This window comes from Triturus cristatus, chromosome 5_1 (assembly GCF_964204655.1).
Source record: "Triturus cristatus chromosome 5_1, aTriCri1.1, whole genome shotgun sequence".
NCBI lineage: Eukaryota > Metazoa > Chordata > Amphibia > Caudata > Salamandridae > Triturus > Triturus cristatus.
In genome coordinates, this window is record NC_140587.1 from 224,741,696 (window position 1) to 224,760,757 (window position 19,062).

The window sequence follows — 19,062 nt, forward strand, 5'->3', positions numbered from 1 at the left end:
GAGAAAATATGCACCGATTTAGTGGAGAGGTATTGTAATTCTTAAATTTTAGTATTAGACAATTACAATCTTGGCATCAGTGACCTGAGTTCTTTTGTGGCGTGCATTTGTTTAGTCACTAATGCCACGTGCAGTGATTACTCGATATCTCAGCCATACTAAAAGGATGCCAACATCAAGAAGCAGATGAAAAATGCATTATGGCAAAATTATTGTGAGGTAACTAATACTTCATTAGTCCTAACTCTTATACTATGGTTTGTCCTCTCACTCTTACATTTCGATATTTTCCAATTTTGGGAGCACTTGGAAATAAGCATTATGCTACTACTTTCAGCTGTATGTAACAACTGGCTATTTACATATTAGCCTGGTTGATGAGTCAATTCACAATGTTACAAGGTGCAGGAAATGGGGTTAGCTTCTGACCGCAGGCAGCCTGGCAGGACATAGTTAATAGCCCATACGGGCGCCGAGTTTCTGAATCCTATGGATGACGTATAAAGGTACAATAGGGGTTCACAGATACTGGATCATGTGAGTTCCCAGATGTGTGGAATACTCAGTTAGGTTACTGAATGCATACCTCCACAATAAATTAAGGATAACCTAGATTGGGGGCGTGGCCAAGCCGCAGACCAAGATGGCCGCGCGGCTCTGAAGCTCCGTCAGCCAGTCCCAGTAAACCGCGTCTGTCTCCCGATGATCTGCCTGCTTTGGCGTCACAAGCCACTCTATCACTGCCGTTAGGACTGGTGCAGCCGCAACGCTTTCCCGTTTCATTCTGGCTGGCCGCAATCCGGAGGAATCGGCTCCGTTGAGCTGAGGGAGGGGCCTTCTCCGCACCACTGGCGTGGTTAACAATGGCCTCCATGGCCGGAATCGAACTCTGCGGCGTTGCAGCAGCTCATCCGCTTGCGGCCTTCCCCCCGCCCGATCGGGCCCGATTACGCCATTGTTGCACCCCCGGGTCAACCTGGGGCGCGAGCGTGACCTTCTCAACACTCCCGCAGGCCCCTAGGTGACCGGGACCTTGGGTGAGCCAGGGAGGCAGCCATCCGGTTGCGCGGTCGGGCCTGTAGGGTAGGGAGGTAGGAGGGAAGTGGCCCTTGATCATGAGCCCCAACTGGACACTGCCATATGTACATCCTGAGCAGCCACGGTGTCCGTGATCTGCCGCTTGTGTGGTGTATGCGCCCCCCCCTGTTTGAGATTGGGCACCGAACCCACTGCATCATTCCCGGAGCGCCAGCTTGACCTGCCTGCCTGCCTGTAACACCAAAACCTCAGCGAGACTTTATTCAGCATTGCCTGGCTCCTTAGTGCATCCTGGCGCCTGCACGTGGCGACCCCTCCGGCCGTTAAGTTTAGGCACTGTGACTCTCTAGCCCTAGTTGTTCCCTCGGGGCGGGTGCGCTGACGGACATCTGCAGTATTCATAAGCTCAGCCGTGGGCCTACGGCATTTCCTCATAGTTGCCCCCACGCTGCCATCTCAAAGACCCCCCTGCCACCATATAAGCCTCAAATAGTCGATGACTGGCCAGGCAGGCCTGGCGTAATCTCCATTGGCGGGCTATACGCCCCTTCCGCGACCTGCATGTAAGAAGGCATGGGCAGAAAGGACCCGCAGCAGAGGGTATTATCGTTCAGCAAGGCAAAGGACAAAACACAAGACTCCAGTAGCACTGTGGCAGAGGGTGGCCAGGAGCCGACCGTCACGGCGGACTCGGCCACCGCCCAGACCGCACTGTTGGCGGAGATGAGAGCTGGCTTTAAATCACTGGATGGCACGTTCGACAGACTAGATAAACATTTGGATGCTATGGGTGCCTTGCTGGACACGCATGAGCGGCGGCTGGACACAGTAGAAGGCAGAACCTCTGATCTTGCGAACGAGGCAGCACAGTCCTTCAAACGGCTGGAACGAGTGGCGAAAATCCTGAAGGATGTCGCCATCAAGAATGAAAATTTGGAAGCGCCCAGTCGGCGCAATAACCTTCGAATTCTCGGAGTCCACAAACACGGGAAAAATAGATATATTTGTTGAAACTATGCTCACTGACATCTTTGAGAAGGAGGCCTTCACCATCGGCTTTGTGGTTGAGCGAGTTCATCAATCCCTGGGCCCTCGCCCTAACCCAGGATGCCCGCCTAGGCCAATCATAGCATGCTTAATGAACTATCGAGACAGAGACACTGCACTCCATTTAGCTAGGGAGCGTGGGACACTCTATCCTGACTGTACCATGATGGTTCAGGAAACAAGACGCAAATACTCCGACCACTCTAACCTCTCTGGCATAACCTGGAATGTTAGGGGACTCAACAATCCTAGAAAAGGGAAGCAGGTACAACACTACCTGTAGAGGCACCAGGTGGATGTGGCCTTTTTGCAGAAAACGCACTTGCCTAAAGCGGACACCACACATTTTGCAACTAGCTGGGGCCAGCATTGTTTTTTTTCAAACTACAGCATATATGCCTGGGGTACGGCTATCCTGTTCCATAAGAGGGTCCCTTTCTCTCTCCACGAAAGCTACTCTGATAGCAAAGGCCGTTACGTTATAGTAGTGGGCACCTTGATTGGTCATGTGGTGACACTTATCTGTCTCTATGCCCCAACGTTGATTGCCCTGAATTCTTTCAGGATCTGCATGCCAAGATTTTGCGCATGGGCACTGACAGTGTTCTGATGGGGGGGGACTACAACCTACTCCTTAATCGTACACTTGACTGTTCATCTACCTCCTCCGACACTAAGCCACACTCACGACGGGTACTGATGTCCCTGTGTGATTCCCTGCATCTTATGGATATTTTTAGGAAGCGCAACCCCACAGCCACTGATTACACACACTATTCGGTGCAGCACGACACGTGGACGAGGCTTGATTACTGGCTAATCGTCCCACAGCCCACTACTTGGTATAGGACCACAAGGACACTCCCCAGGACATACTCGGACCACTCCCCTGTGATCCTTAAGCTGAGCATACCCAGACCGGAAGAGCACGAACGACAGTGGGGGTTCCCCGGCAGAGCACTGGAGGATGACCTCTTTCAGTCTAAACCCAGAGATGCCATAGAAGAGTATTTCGAACTGAACACGGGGTCGGTGGATTCCTGGGCGGTTCTTTGGGAGGCCTTTAAGGCGTACATTAGGGGAGTCGCGAAGCACGCAGGGGTTATGAGGGACCTCAGGGGAACCTTGGCCCGAATAGAACAGCAACTAACCGCTATAGATGCCGCAATACTGCTTTCCACTGACTTGGAAGACACGAAACGCAGGCTAACGCTACTGACTGAATTCCGAGAAGCAGCCGACAGGGAAACCCAGTTCCTTAGCAAATACGCCACAGCCCGTAGAGATTAGGAGGGGGAGAGACCTGGTCTCACTCTAGCTCGGTTACTGCGGCCCCCCTACGCTAAATCGCACATCACAGAACTCAGCTCTGAGACGGGGCTGCACCTCCCGCGCACTCCTGAGATCTGCACAGAATTCCTTACCTATTACGAATCCTTGTATACGGCAAAAGTTACACACATAACGGCAGAATTAGAAGACTATTTGTCAGACATTGCTTTGGTTAAACATGGAGAAATACATGCAAAATGTCCTTGCTGCGCCTTTCTCCTTAGACAAAGTCCTTAGTGCCATAGATGAGCTGAATGGCTCCACTGCTCCCGGCCTCTACAGATTTACAGGGGACTTTTACAAATAGTATAAAGATATATTGGCGCCTCAACTCCTCGAGGTATACCACAAAGCCCTAGAATGACGTCAATTGCCTCCCACTCTCAGTGAGGCAGTAATCATACTGCTGCCTAAACTGGGTAAGGACCCCCTGCTTTGCAAATCTTATAGGCCGCTTTCCCTATTGAACCTAGATTACAAGATATTAGCAAAAATTGAAGCCATGCGGCTCACCTTATTACTAGACAAGATAATATTCCCTGTCCAATGTGGATTTGTACCTAACAGGTCCACTTCCTTGAACCTGCGTACGCTCTTCACCGTTATACACAGAATCAAACCTACTGTACCGGTGGCAGCAGTCCTGTTGAACACAGAAAAGCCTTTGATTCCTTGGAGCGGCCTTTTCTAGGTTTGTTATGCGCAGGTTGGGTATGCCCAGGGGTTTCGTTGATCTCACCGCCCTGCTATATTCCGCCCCTACCGCCCGGATTCGACTAAATGGTACAATCTCCCGCTCTTTTAAATTATCTCGCGGCACACGGCAGAGTTGCCCTTTATCCCCACTGCTTTCCATATTAGCAATGGATCCCTTGGTCCGGCACTTCCAGGAACGTCATATGCAAAGGGGGCTTCAATTCAACACAGGGCCCCTTCTGGTGTGACTATATGCAGATGACATTATTCTATATGTTATAGACCCGCAGAACAACCTAGACCCATTGATCAGAGAGATTATTTGATTTGGTGGGTTCTCTGGATTGGGAATAAACTGGCACAAATAAATTATTTTCCCCTTAACCTCCAGAACAGTGCAATGGGATTGTGAGTTCCCCCTTGCTTGGACTACAGACTCAGTCAAATACCTGGGGATTAACATACACCTTGACAACTCTGAAATCATTCAATTGAACTACGGTAAGGCGGTTCACCAATTGGAACAGCAGATTGATAAATGGCTGACTCCCACTTTCCATTGTAAGCTGGGTGGCGTTGATCAAAATGATCGTCCTCCCCAAGTTCCTATATCTCTTTAAAAACATTCCTATCCCACTTACAAATCGTTTTTTCGAGACACTACGCACACATCTCATACACTTGACGTGGGGAGGCAGGAGACCCAGGGTCCGTTGGGAGGTGATGACGCTCCCTTATGACAGGGGGTGATTTTGAGTCCCCAACCTCCATTTATTCTATTTAGTGGCGCAGTGCAGCTATGCTCATTCCTGGTTTCACCATGATGCTAGAATTCCGTATTTGCGCCCAGAGGCTGACCTGATCTTGCCCGATGCACTTAACACAATACTTTCCCTGGGCTTCCCTCGAGACCCCACAGACAGCCAAATGGTCTCCACCACTAGGTGGACCTAGCAGAAGATGATTAGGATTACGGGCTCCCCCGTGTTGTATTCTTTTGGTCTGTCAATCCCCAACCATAGATGGATTCCCATCACAGTTGAAGCGATTGTGAAACGTACTCTTTCCAAATTTGACCTGCACACAATTGGGGATTTATACATTAATGGGCATGTCTTCTCTGTAACGGAAGGTGCCAAATTTGGCGGCGACACCTTCTTGGACAAATTTGTACTGAATCGTATATGATCTGCATTGAGGGCGGTTGTCCCTGGATTCCCTCTCGAGCCAGATTCGTAGGCCTCCCTCTCTGCTGTTATTGATACTGCCGAGGGGAAACATCTAGTCTTCAAAATGTACAGGGCATGTGTGGCTGCGATCCCGGTTACTGATTCCAAGCTTAGTGCCACCTGGGAGGCAGACCTGGGGCACCCCATCCAAGATGACCAATGGAATGTATGTTGTAGTCAGACCAGGGAGGTGTCCCTCAACAGACGTCACTTTAAATTCTTGCGTAGAATCTACATGACCCCTGTGATGGCACACAAACAGGACCCTGATAGATCACACTGTTGTTTAAAATGCAATTCCCCGCATGCAGATTTTGCCCACCTCACTTGGAATTGTGGCAAAATTAAAGCCTACTGGGCCGCAATTTTTCAGACATTAGCAGAAATGACAGATTTGGACATCACACCCTCTCCAGAGGTCGCACTGCTGGGTTATGTAAAAAACGTTCTGAAGGCTGTGTGGCGGTTTACCGCGATAGGGCTTCTTCTGGCTAAGAGGGAAATAGCACTCAAATGGGGGCAGAAAACTGCACCGACATTGAAGGGCTGGCTAAACAGTCTTGCATACTGCAGTACTAACTATGATCTATACTTTACCACTCTCCCTAACAAGTCCCGCCCAAAGGACATCTGGGGCCCGCTGAAACGCTACACGGCAACAGTGCAGACACAACCTGCCGCACAAACTGAGCACGGCTTGGTGCCCACAGGGGTGGGCTGAGCGGGGAGGGAGCTTTAACGATTGGACAGTCACACGCCAACACTACCCCGGCTGGGGTCTTTAAATTTGCCATGTTGGCAACGCGGATGGCATGCTCGGCTTGCTAGAGGCAGGGTGGGTACCTTGAGATGGATTGAATGGGTTACTGTGTGCTATACAAGTACTTGATTGTTAATTAGGATGTAGCAGTCGAATTTTCCTTTCCGTATTCCAGCTGTATCGATACGGATATATTTAACTGTACAAGATCTTGCAGATATGATGTGCTATTTTGTAAACTGGAAAATAAGGTAAAAACTAAATTTAAAAAAAAAGGATAACCTAGATTAGGTTACCCATATATATAGAAAGGTATTTCCATTTAGGTCCTGATGAAACGCCAATTGAACTTTGGAGACAGCAAGGTGTGAAACATGTAGACCTGTCATTAGGACTGAAGTACGACTATTGTTCAATTGGTCCCCTCTCATTTTTTAATCCTGTGTAAATCACCAATACAAAATAAAAGGGAGCAACCTTGTTTATTTACAGGTAATTTAATTTTATCCTCACTATACTGTGTAGCCACTTTCATCGTTGACTCACTATCACTCATAAAAAGCAGGAACAAGATCTCCACCAAAGAGACCCCACTTGAGGGGCCGTCAGGGCATTGTACTGCCCAACTAGAGAGGAATAGGACCCAACGATGAAGCATGCCACCTAAGTGGCTGATAGTCCCGGTATCATAAAAAAGGTTTTCCTGTGATCAGTAGAGAAATAAATAAAACCATTGTGTTTGTCTTTAGTTCTCTACCCCCAATGTAGCCTAGGGAGCTATTCGGAATGTCATTTTTTTATATAAGTTTGAGTCCAGGGAGGATATGTGAAAGACTTATCAACCTCCCTTGTCTTTTTTTGATTATTGCTTCATATCAAGCTCCTACAACTGGGACCAATCCAACTGGCTTGCATGAACTTTCTCTCTTCCGTACGTGCTCTGTCTGTCCAGATCTTGACAGACAATATGGCTGTGATGCGGTACACCAACAAACAGGGAGGAGAGGCATCACATCTTCTCTGTCTCCGGGCATTGAGGCTATGGTCTTGGGCTCAGCGCCATTGGATTTGGTTAACCGCCAACGACCGAGCCGGATCACTGTATATCAGGCCTGAAGGTATGGGCAGATGTCATCTTGCCAACCACAAGTTGCCCAGAGGTGGTGTAGAGCATCTTCTCCCTTTGGGTAACACCTCTTGTGGACCTTTTCGCCACTCTGGAAAATGCTGAATGTCCTCAGCTCTGTGCACTCAGTATTTGTTGAGAGGAGCCTTCGTGGACACTTTTTGGTTAAAGTGGGATTTTCCACTTCACTACATGTTTTTCCTCATAACCTTGCTTCCACAGGTCTGAGAAAGATTTGCCAAGATCGATCGGGTCTAAGTATTCTCATTGCCTCAGATTCAGTGAGAAGGGTGCAATAAGGGTGTGGTATGCAGACTGTCGGTACCTCTCCTTGTGCCTCAGTCTATGACTCAGAGGGACCTCCTCTCTGAGTCAAATGGGAGTGACCTGCATATCAGGCTCCAGAGCCTCCACCTTCATGCCTTTAGAATGAGCAGGAACATTTGCTCTCTTTTCAGCTTCCACCTAAAATGTTGGATGTTATCCTGTCTTAACATCATCACTCCATGAACATAGCCAATAGCCACGGATTTGTGACCTGGAGCAGAAATCCAGTGCATGCCCACCTGTCAGCAACTGTTCACTTTGCACTCTTGCAGAGTTGTGCTGTAGGTACTGTTGAATGATACCAGGCAGCCTTATTTGACCTTCCTCTTCCTGCCAAATCAGCCTTTCCTTTTCAAATCTCCTATTATTATGAGGTTCTTAAAAGGGTTCACAAATTTCTATCCCCCTTTTGTCATACTTCAATGGATCTAACTTTAGTTTTGACTTTTTTGATGGGTCTTCGTTGGTACCCCTTCACAGCTGCCAGTTAAGGTTACTGACAATTAAGACTGTGTTCTTGGCTGACATAAAATCAGTGAGACAAGTCAGAGATTTGACTCTCTGAACTAGGGCTGTTATCCTGCCCAAGATGGTGACCCAATTTCACATGGGGTAGTCCATTACACCCCCTTATTTTTATCCCCAGCCACATCTCACAAAAGAAGAGGAGTGGCTGCAATGCATGGATTCCAGAAGAGCATTGTGGAACACAGTTCAATTGGACTTTAGGAGATTTGAAAGGGGAAAGTCTAACTGACTGAGATCGGTCCTTGAGAAAGGAAATGATCCAGTTGATTGCTGAGTTCTTGAGTCCTGCAGCCCTAACATGGTTGGCCAAGAGGCCATGCTCGACCATGTCAAATGCTGCTGACAGATCGAGGAATACTAGAGCATGAGTGTTGCCTTTATCTAATTCCGCTTGAATGTCATCTACTACTGAGAGGAACACTGCCTCTGTTAAGTGAGCAGGGTGAATGCCCGCTGGGCAGAGATCAAGGAAATCTGAGGCCTCTATAAAGTAGTAGAGATGTCGAGCTACATGTGCCTCAAGCAATTTTGCCAAATAGGGGTGGAGAGAAATTGGCTGATAATTTTGCAGATTGCGGGGTTGCCACCGGCTTTCTTTTTTAAGGAGACTACAACTGCCTTTTTAAAGGATCTTGGCACTATGCCTTGGTTTAGAGACAGATTAAGAAGAGGTAATGCCAAGTCTGGGAAACAAGTCAATGCAAATTTTAAAATACTTAGAGGACAGGTATCATTGGGCAAGCACAATTTAATTTTTGTCAATAGATCCATTAAGTCCGCTTTATTGATCTCAGCGAAAGACGAAAGATTACTTGTATTTCTATGGTCAGAAGCCAGAGTATTGTGCTGGGGACTAAAAGGGATACTCTATTTAATGGTCTCAATTGTATTTATAAAGAAGGAATATTAGGTATTAGTTGTGTTTGTCATGGATAAATATCAACATAGTGGGCACCCATCAAAATAAATTTAGTAATGTACAGTTGTCTCGTTTACAATGCAATTTATAGCATACCTAGTGATTACATTAATGATATAGTCCCACTGCCTCTACTTCACAGGTCTTGCAGGTGAGCCAGGTTATGCCAAAGATGGAATTCCAGGAACACCAGGACCACAGGGTGAAACAGGAATGACTGGTCTCCCCGGACCCCAGGGTCCTCCAGGAGTAAATGGACAGTGTGATCCTTCTCAGTGTGCTTACTATGCAAGTCTTGCTGCTAGACCAAGCAATGTAAAGGGACCCTAATATGAAGAGCAATGGACTGATGCAAGAAACCTGGACTCTGCCATGAAAAAAACTAAGGAACTTTAGAAGTTTGTTTTTACTTGTGTTTTGTTTGTTTCTGGAGTTTATTAACATAAGGAAAACCAACATCTGCTGCCGGTCAGTCTGTTATGATTATACATTTTTTATTGAAGTGACGTTTATTATTTTTCTATCATCGGAGCTATTCAAAGCAATATTTTTATTGCAATAATGAAATAAAGAGATAATAAGCACAATCTTTACATGGCCATCGAAGTGCTGCAGGACACATGATGGTTCAAATTGCAATTTACAATTTGGTAATTTGGTCAGGTGTCTAGGGAACATTTTTTCTGCTCATCAGTTGATACCCAAATAAAAGGTGTAAAAACCTTTTATTTGCTAAAGCCAAATCTTCATCTCCGAGCCACTGACAGACTTGAAGATGAATTTGCTCACTCCACATTGTCCATTTGATAGATGCTGTCAGACTGGAGTGTGGAAGTATTACAATATCTTTTACAAAAGTATTCAGATCAAGGGTAAAGAAGATGTCTGTTCACATCCAAACCTCTATTTTGGGTTTGGTTCTTGAATTACTCAAAAATAAAAGCAAAACCTACGGTGGGTATATCTTATGTTGCCAAACAAACCCAGAATATAACTAAAGCTTGAACCAACATCTCTGGTTTAAACTATTCATGTAATCTTGTGATTATTGTATGATATGAGTACTTTATATTTATGCAGTGTGTACAGGGCCATATACAATGAGATAAAGGCAAGTCCTATTTGAATAAAGTTCAATCTGCAAAAATGTGCAGTTACCCAAGTGTACATTGAGGCATAGTGGTGAATATTAGTGTGCTTCTATGTTCAATTTACCTCCGAAAACCTTGTGAATAATCTCCAACACTCATTTCACATCTTCTGCCTATGTTACTGTATGTTATGGAAGAGCTATCCTTAAGCATTTCATGATAACTGGAAATCAGGGATTGTATATGTGTTGTGTTTCGAAAATATGCAAATCTAGTGTTATATATATTATCACTGGAACTGTGCTTATAAGCGAGACAGAGTGGATGAGGTGACCGTAACCAATGTTGTAGGATTATATAAATGAGAATGTGTACATATGTTCTATAGCAGACAGCATATTGACTATAAATGTATTTTGCACAACAGTCAATTATGCCTCACAGATCTGGTAACATCCAAGTAAGAAATTAATGTACAAAAGAATGTGCAAAAGCATCTCTGGAGGTCTCAGACACCTCCCTATTAGCCCAATCCAATTCCTAATGAACAAACCATAAAGTTCAGAATATTCCAAGCTATCCCCAGGTTATCACCTAAATCACTCTGGAACTAAAGTTAGTAAATTCATCCTAATGTGTTATGCACACTATTTGCAGTTCAAGTCATATACTAAACTAAACAAGTCATAGACAGGTGTAACACATGCTCTTGGGAAATCTTTTCTCGTTTCCATGCATGATCATGCAATGAGAGTAAAATCAAATGCTCATGTTTCTCTTTTGTAGCGGAGTATGACAAGCATGTCTAAAGAATTCTCTATTTCTGCATTTTCTACTATGGGGTAGAGGTTTGATGAGTTGCTCAAAGTTCATAATAAAAAGGGAAGTATAAACAAGCAATGCCTTTGCTTTAGTGGGTTATCAGCTTAACAGCTTTATCCTAGATGTGTTTCAAATGCACCATGAATCACTCTCAGGTGATTTATTTCTGTTGCAAGCAAAGTATGGATAGAAATAAAAGAGACCACATTTGATGCTGTAATAGTGTCTCAAATCCAAGACAATTGCAGGGCCTGTAATGCATAATATATTTTCACAGTTAAAATATTTTGTATTAATAATTGAGGAAAGGTCGGACAGTAGAAAACCACTGGAGCACAATACACAACACATCATTGGCTTCCCATAAAGCAGCATATTAATTTTGAGGCCCTCTGTTTGGTACATTATACCTTCTACCAAACTGGTCCTATGATGCTCTCCCATTTTATTTTGGCTTATGTTTCCTCCAAAGCTATATGATCAGGATCTCTTCCACTGCTCCAGATCCCACTTCACCGTAAGGTACAATGTGGAGAAGGTCCTGTTAGCTTCCGGGCTTTAAGGTCTGGAATACACCCACTCTCTGTCAGTGGCAAACTACCTTGCCTGTCCTTTTTTTTAGGAATATGTAAACCAGTTTGTTTTGCTTATTGGTCATTCTTTTGGGTTTCTTTTGTCTCTTGTTGTATTTTATTTTCTGTCCCAGCGTCAGGATGCCCTAGGGTGACAGTTGTGGTTTGTAAGTAAATAAATAACCAAATAAATCAATTTATGCACAGCAATACAATAAAGTAAAGTCTAATAATTCCCAATCAAATACCCATAAACATTATAATTTAAAGCAAAGGGGAAAATTGAAGATAAAAAAATATTATTGAGTATTTGGTAAGCAAAGAGCAGCTATTTAGTAAGTTTAGGTTTGGTTTCAACCCCGAGATGGTAAATATATACGCCAATGGCCTCTTATTAATAATTAAAAATTAAATGATCTTAGTATCCAAGATTGCCATAGGAAGAGAAACGGAAGCTCTCATTGAAAGGACCAGTTTATGAGGTCCAAATTCCAATTTAGAGATATTCCACTCTTTTTTCACATCATGTCAAAAGCAATTCATTTACTAAGAGCAGTAGTTAAGATGATATTTTAACCTAAAACTGGAAATGTAGAAGTTGGTAGTATATTGCTCACACATGTTTTGTGTTATGGCAAAACATATTATTTACTTCATGTTGAGAGACAGGAATGGATATTTTATATTTTCCAATTAGTTTTTATTTCATTTCAAGTGATATGCCTTGTTTGCTTGTTAGTTTGGTACACTTTAGTTGCTTCCAGAGGTATATTTATTGCCTTATGTTATCATTGATCTGTAGTCAGCACTGTGCAAAAGGTGTTGTTCAACCCTGTTGCTAATAAGAAATTAATAAGGTATGTCTTTTCAGAAGACTTTTGGTCCGTAGCAAATTGATGATATGGCATAAAACATGGAAAGAGATTGTTGTTGTGAGGATTGTATGGATCATCTCAAAGTCTCAATCTTTTTACTCAACCAAACGACAGATAAACTTTGTGTGTAATAAGACAAGGAGCTTCACTTAGACCATCTCATAACAACAAAGCCTAAGACTTCACAATAAGTGATGATATTATATTGCCATTGTTGAGTAAAATCAATGAAGTTATTGTCAGCTATCTTAAATTTAACATGTGGAATCAAAACATTTTTAAATGAGGAATGTCATGCTTTCTTCTTATAGAACAAGCTAAACTGTATTACCACACAAACAAACATTGATATTAAAAAAGTGCTCAAATAATAGTGTTATGGAACATTATGTTGTATCACATTCACATTGTATTTGATTGAAAAAGTATTCTAAAATAATACAAAATAAGTAAAACTTTGACTAGCCATTCTTTGTAATTAAATACAACAAATGCATAAAAAACTTTTGCAAACATGTATATATTTCCATGTATATAATATGGTTTGGTATCTCACACTTCAAATTTAAATGCTAATTGCATCTATCAGAGGTATAAATCATCACCCTAAAACAACCAGTTTAAATGCTTAAATTACAGGAGGTTATGGAGAGCACCCAGATGGAATGTTTATGGAATTTTTAAAGGTGTGGCCAGCTGCTATGACTCAGCAAATGCTTTTTGTAGACAGATGTTATGTTGGTATCTAAAACAAGATGATGGTCAGGATGAGACTAGTGATACGAATAGGCCCATGAAAAGAACTAGGCACAGAGCCCTTTACTGTGGCTGATTTATGACTCTGCCTCTCAAATGGTTGACTGTGTGAAAGATCCAAGGTGAATGAACAGGGGCAACTGATATTTATCTGAAATCCTTAGAAAGTTAATTCAACTTTGGAGCAAGGCTGCTTTAGTATTGACATACGAATGGAAACTCAATGAATAGTGTTCAGCAGATGGTGGTCATGTAGAAAGGGTTTGAGATGAGATACTGCAGACTTCTGTATTGCAGTATTTTAAACTTGATTTGGATGTTAGATTTTGGGTAATAATTTTGTACATGGTTGAAGTCGAGGTTGGAATGTTTTAGGATGGGATTTTGTCACTTTGAGATATTTAAGGTTGTGCTCCATGTGAAAAAGGCAGTCTTGAAAAGGTCCACATGGAGATTACGGCTGATACACATATTTCAGTACGTGATAAAGTATGAAAATTCTTGATGTGATCTCTGAGTATGTGGATTTAATAATGTGAATGTTGGAATATTGGAATAATGAAGAGAGCAGAATGTATTCCTACTTTGTTATGGCTTTTTGCACAGCAGTCATTGCAGGCTAAGCACAAGAGATACTAGCTCATATTGTCACAACTTCTTGAGTATTTTATAAAAGAAGAAGTAGGAAGGTCGCCCACAGAATTATTTGATTCTAAGAACCACTGCTATCAATCAAAATTGGGTAGCCATCATTCTATTTGAAAATTATTCTTTGGGACTTTTAAAGGCCTAGACAATTGCATTTTAGAAATAATTGTGCTTTTCAGTTAACAATCTGTTGTTATATAAATTAAAATGTGTATGTATTTAATTTGTTAATTAACTATTTCCCCAGTATTTATTTTATATTCCTTACTCCCCTGCTACAATAGCAAAATGTGCAAAATATAAACCTCAAAGGTTTAGGAACGACAGGCTTGCAGGCTCTTTTCAGTTTAGCTACGATTTGGTATTACACCCATGTGGATAGCATTTCCAAAGTATGAGTTTCTACTGTTTGTTTTAAAGGAGTTGCAAACAATATAATTTGTAAATGAATGCCTAATTGCTTTCCTCTCCTGAAGTAGAGGAGCACTTTAATTGAAGAGAAGTACAGGCCATGAGGTCACACATCACTTCTCCATTTTTTTTTACATTGTCCTGATCTTCATTATCTGGAATGAGGTCATGATTTCTAAATCTCTGATGATATTGCTACTCCAACTGTTTTAGCACCAGACTACAGCCTCAATTTGTTGTCTATAATTTTGCATGTATGTTTGTATGTAATAGTATTTGTATAGTGAGATCTTAGGTACCAATCAGCAGAGCACTACATTTCAAGTGTGAGCCTTATATTATTTTATTGTTTACAAGAAACGGGTTGTACTTACGCCCCTCTTGTATGTTGAGATTGTACAATTTTAAGAGACGTGCCTTCAATTTCTTTCTGCATTTCAGGAGATAGGATCCTTTCTGATGTTGCTCGGATCCTAAGTGCCTAAAGACAAATCTGCTTTTTGGTCTTGTACTTCTTACACTTCTTTATCTCCACTCTGGTGCTATTCTGGCATCCCTGATGTACATAACAATACTTGTGCTGCCCTATCTGTTGGCTGCATACCGTGCATGTGTACGGAACAGACATATCAGCAACAGGAAAGTATGCTGTACAACCCAAGATATACTACATGAATACTGTTTCTTGATATTCAGGTGTTTCAGGTGCCTTAAGTCATATAGTAATTGGTATTAGTTAATATGTGGACAATCAGTAAGGATGTATGTGGTATTTGCATAGGGTGATTATAGCCAAAGGCAGGTGAGGAGACAATGTGCCAAGATTAACAACACTTTACTGCAATTCTGCATAATAACTTTAGAACAGAGCTTTGTAACAAACATGCAGGAGGACATTATATTTCCAGTTCTGTTTTGTTTGCTATAGAAGTCATTGTTTAGTTGTGGGTTTCAAAATAGGGTAACACTATTAAGCATGTGCCACATCACTATTACTCTTTATGCACCTTCAGGATAAAAACAAACTGATTATTATATGACACCGTCTTCAACTACATATATTCTAGAGCCTACCACGATATTCTAGTTCTAGTGTTTGAACATAGTTTTAAATTTATGGCTCAGAACTCAAATTGCAACCTCCTTCAAACTCTTCATCAATCCTCTCTACCTGTACTGAAGCCCTCAATGTGCTTCTGTTTGTGTTATTCCCTAGTGACTGCATATTATGTGAATGCAGAATAACAGGTATATTGTTGGATCTTCTGTGTTGCATTTAAAAACATATTTGACTGGTGCTAGTAAAATGACAACGTAGGTCAGAGGAATTCATAAAACATTTATTACCAATCTGCAGACAGGTAGCATTCTGCAATACTTGAAGATTTGTAGGTGGATCCTGCAAATATTTGCGTAAGTGCAACACAACAATAAAGTAGGAATATGGTGCTTCTTTTTACTTATTTTATACATGTAAATCAAATTTTTTGCTATTTCTTCTGGACAACTCATGGTTTTATATAACACAACTCAATGTATTATTATATGAAAGAATAATTTCTCTTTAAAGCAAATTAATATTTTATTTGGTGCTCAGTCACTGATCTTGCCAAAGCATGTTAGCAATTTCCCATTAGAAGATGTGTGGGATTTGTTGCTGTACCATTAAAATCATCAATCTGTTTCAGCGAAATATATAAAAAAGTATTTTATGTTGTGCTGAAATTTCGCATAGCATGTACATTTTGTATCTATTAAAGTGTTAGTAATAATGATGGATTATAAGTTGTGTGACCTTATCTCTCTATTGTAATAAAGTTATCTGCCTCAAAGGATTTGATTTCTATGTATAATGATGTAACATGTGTCACAACATTTTGAGTATGATTCAATATGCCTTATTGTCGGAATCAACATTATTATAGGGTGATGGGTGGAGTGTCGGGAGTAGGGAGATTCTGAAGGGAGGCACTTGGAAAGAGCTGGGAACTGGCTGTAGGTCGCTGTCTTGTGTAGAAATAAACAGGATAATATTTACCAAATTGGCGTGGATTGCTACATATTTGATGAGTGCTGGGGACAGACATAGTGTTCCAGTGACTCCCACACCTGGAGAAGCAGATTACTGCTGTGTGATTTCAAACTACTAGAGCTTCTAACCAAAATGTAAGTGACTTTTAATAGTTCCAACTCTCGTGTACACAAAGGAGAAGGATCATTGTTCCAGTGTGTGAGGAATTAAGAATTTGACTCACACTGGTTTTAGCTTGAGCATGTGAAGGGAGTGAGACAACTGGCACAGTGAAACGGAATCTGAAGCCTTGCAGCATTTTACAGCATGAGCCAAGTAGTGCGCAGTAAAACATGAATCTGAATCGCGAGGCAGAAGACACGATTCTAGTAGGAGGCAAAAGCATGTGGTGAGGGCGAGTCAGAAAACTTGATCAAGCATCGACCTAGTAATCTGCTGGGTTAGCTGCACGGTGTAATCATCATGGCCCACTGGTTTAGCTGCACGGGGTGATCATCGCGACCCACTGGGTCATCCGGACACAGTGACCATCGCGTTTTGATGAAAGTAGTAAGGCTTACCTTGTGGGTGCAAGTACCATTTCTTATCTGTGGCAGAGAGGAAGACCTGCAGAAATAGAAAAGAAAGGACAATTGCTAATGCTCTTCAATCAATCAGGGAATCTAAGGAAGAGCAACTGTTTGCTAGGGAAACAGAAACAGGACCGTTGTCATCCTGACTAAAGGAGCCTTAGTATTCTTATTGTTATTTTAGCTAGTTATATTAATTTATTATATTAACTATTTGTTTTAGCAATTTGCTTTAGCTTGTTATTTAAGTGTTCGTGCAGGATGACTAAACAAGTATGATGGCTCCACCTCCTTTCTTTCCAACTCCAGGTGAACCAGTAAATCCTTGGAAAAGGTGGAAAAATATGTTTTTCACATATATATTTGCTATTGGGAATGATAAATATGTGCCAATAAGGAAACAGACTATTTTGCTACATCACTTGAGGGGACTTTTTTTTGCTTTGGTAATCAGGTTCTGGAACGCATTGTTCATGCTATTTGGTGGACTCTTCTTTTATGCTTTGCAGTTTTAAAATTCTATTTTTCTTTTAACCTTTTAAGATCTGGCATTTAAGTGTGTGTTGGAAAGTTGGCAATTGGGTCAGGTAGCTGAGGTGACTACTTCTTGATTCCCTCTCCTGTCACAGCCAAAGGCGCCATTTTTGGTTACTAAGGTGAGCCCGTCTGCGCCTATCCATGTCCCAAGCCCCACCCATGGCCAGCGCCAGCCACTGTGCCAGTTTTAGCCTAAAGGACAGCACAAGTATGGGTTATACCATAACAGATCTTCTGGAACTCAATGTAAGTGTTTGTAAGTCAGTCTTACCTAACTGCCTGGGCCCTACTTCTTGCATTAGTTGTAAGGTTTCTTTGCAACTCAGGAATACTGGTGTAAAGAGGTGTAATGGTACGGCTGGAGGTCAGACTATGTTAAAAGCTGCTTTAAAAATATGTTCACCCCCTTCATAGAGACGCCTCAGATGTCTGTAGTCTTCCAGTGGAGTCTAAGTTTGATGTCCTTTTTATGACTGAAACATGGATGAGAGAGGATTGTTGCCCGGAATTCCAACTGCCGTTTCCTGAGAATTTTGTGTGTCTGCATCTGGATAGAGTGTGCAAACGAGCAGGGGTGCTGGCTATTGCTTTTAAAAATAATCTCAAATGCTCCATATTTCAGATGGAATTTGATAGGTTTGTAGCTTTAGCCTTCTGCATATTCTCCTCTGCACAATCTTTGTTTTCCGGGGTTTTACTTTATCAGCTCCCTGGCTATGCAGGGGAATTCATGAACCCCTTAGTTCAGGCCATAGCACCCAAAATAATACGGTTTTAGGAGACGTAAATCTTCCTGTTGATGATGTCGATGATTCTCCTGCCAAGGCCTTCATGGAGATTTCAACCTCTCTTAATCGCTCACTGATACCCACAGGACCCACTCACAGGGCAGGTCAATCTGATTCTGTAAAAATTCCACACTCTTATGGAGGCTCTGATGGAGAAAGTTTGGTCTGATCATTGTCTAGTTCCATTTTAATGACCTCTTCCTAGACAGGGAGGGGTAAAGTCTGCTGCAGTTGATCTTTCAGTTAGATCATGGAAAAACATTGTGATCTCTGATTTGCAGGAAACCCTAGAATCTTCTAGTCCCATACTATCTGGACAAGTCAATAAGGAGGCTATGGCAGAGAGCCAATGGCTCTCTTTGCCGCTGCGGATGTCCTAACCCCCCCTATCTTAGGAAACAGACGTGCACTCCATCCCTTGTTTTTCCCTTTAACCTCGCTTGGAAAGAAAACACTGTAAAAGTCTGTAAATAAATTAGAGAAGACATTACTTGGATAATGAGAAGTCGCCTTATAAACAAGCTTTAAGCCGATACCATAAGAATCTAAAATTGGCTTGGACTAATTTCTATACTGAGAAGATAAGAGAGACAAATAATAGGCCTAGATAGATTTTTTTTTAATTGTGTCTAAATTTATGGACCCTAAAGTACTGGCACCACGTCTTAAAGCTAACCTGAACCTACGTTCTATGTTGAGTCATTTTTTAAGACAAAATTATTAAGATCCAGATGAATCTACAGTCACTATACCCTAATTCAGCTACTGAACTATCCCCTAAGGGTCTAATGCCTTCTTTTAAAGGTGAGTGTTTACAACTCAGACCTCTTGTCGTGCAGCGTATACTTTCTCAGTAAAAACTGTACATTTGTTGGACAACATAAACATCAGACCATCTGGATATGTTGGCCTTCGTCCTTCTAGCTCACAGTGCACCATCTGTACCCCTAACCTGACAA

The 19,062-nt window shown here is 42.2% G+C and overlaps 1 protein-coding gene across 1 annotated transcript in view; it reads left to right on the forward strand.

The window, feature by feature from the left end:
• COL22A1 (collagen type XXII alpha 1 chain) overlaps positions 1-16,012 on the forward strand; it is a 1,010,593-nt gene extending 994,581 nt beyond the window's left edge. The window contains exon 65 of the mRNA XM_085604869.1: positions 9,145-16,012. Within this exon, the coding sequence (XP_085460995.1) occupies positions 9,145-9,332 (188 nt within the window). The 3' untranslated portion in view covers positions 9,333-16,012. The remainder of the gene's footprint in view (positions 1-9,144) is intronic.
• Positions 16,013-19,062: the final 3,050 nt, after the last annotated feature.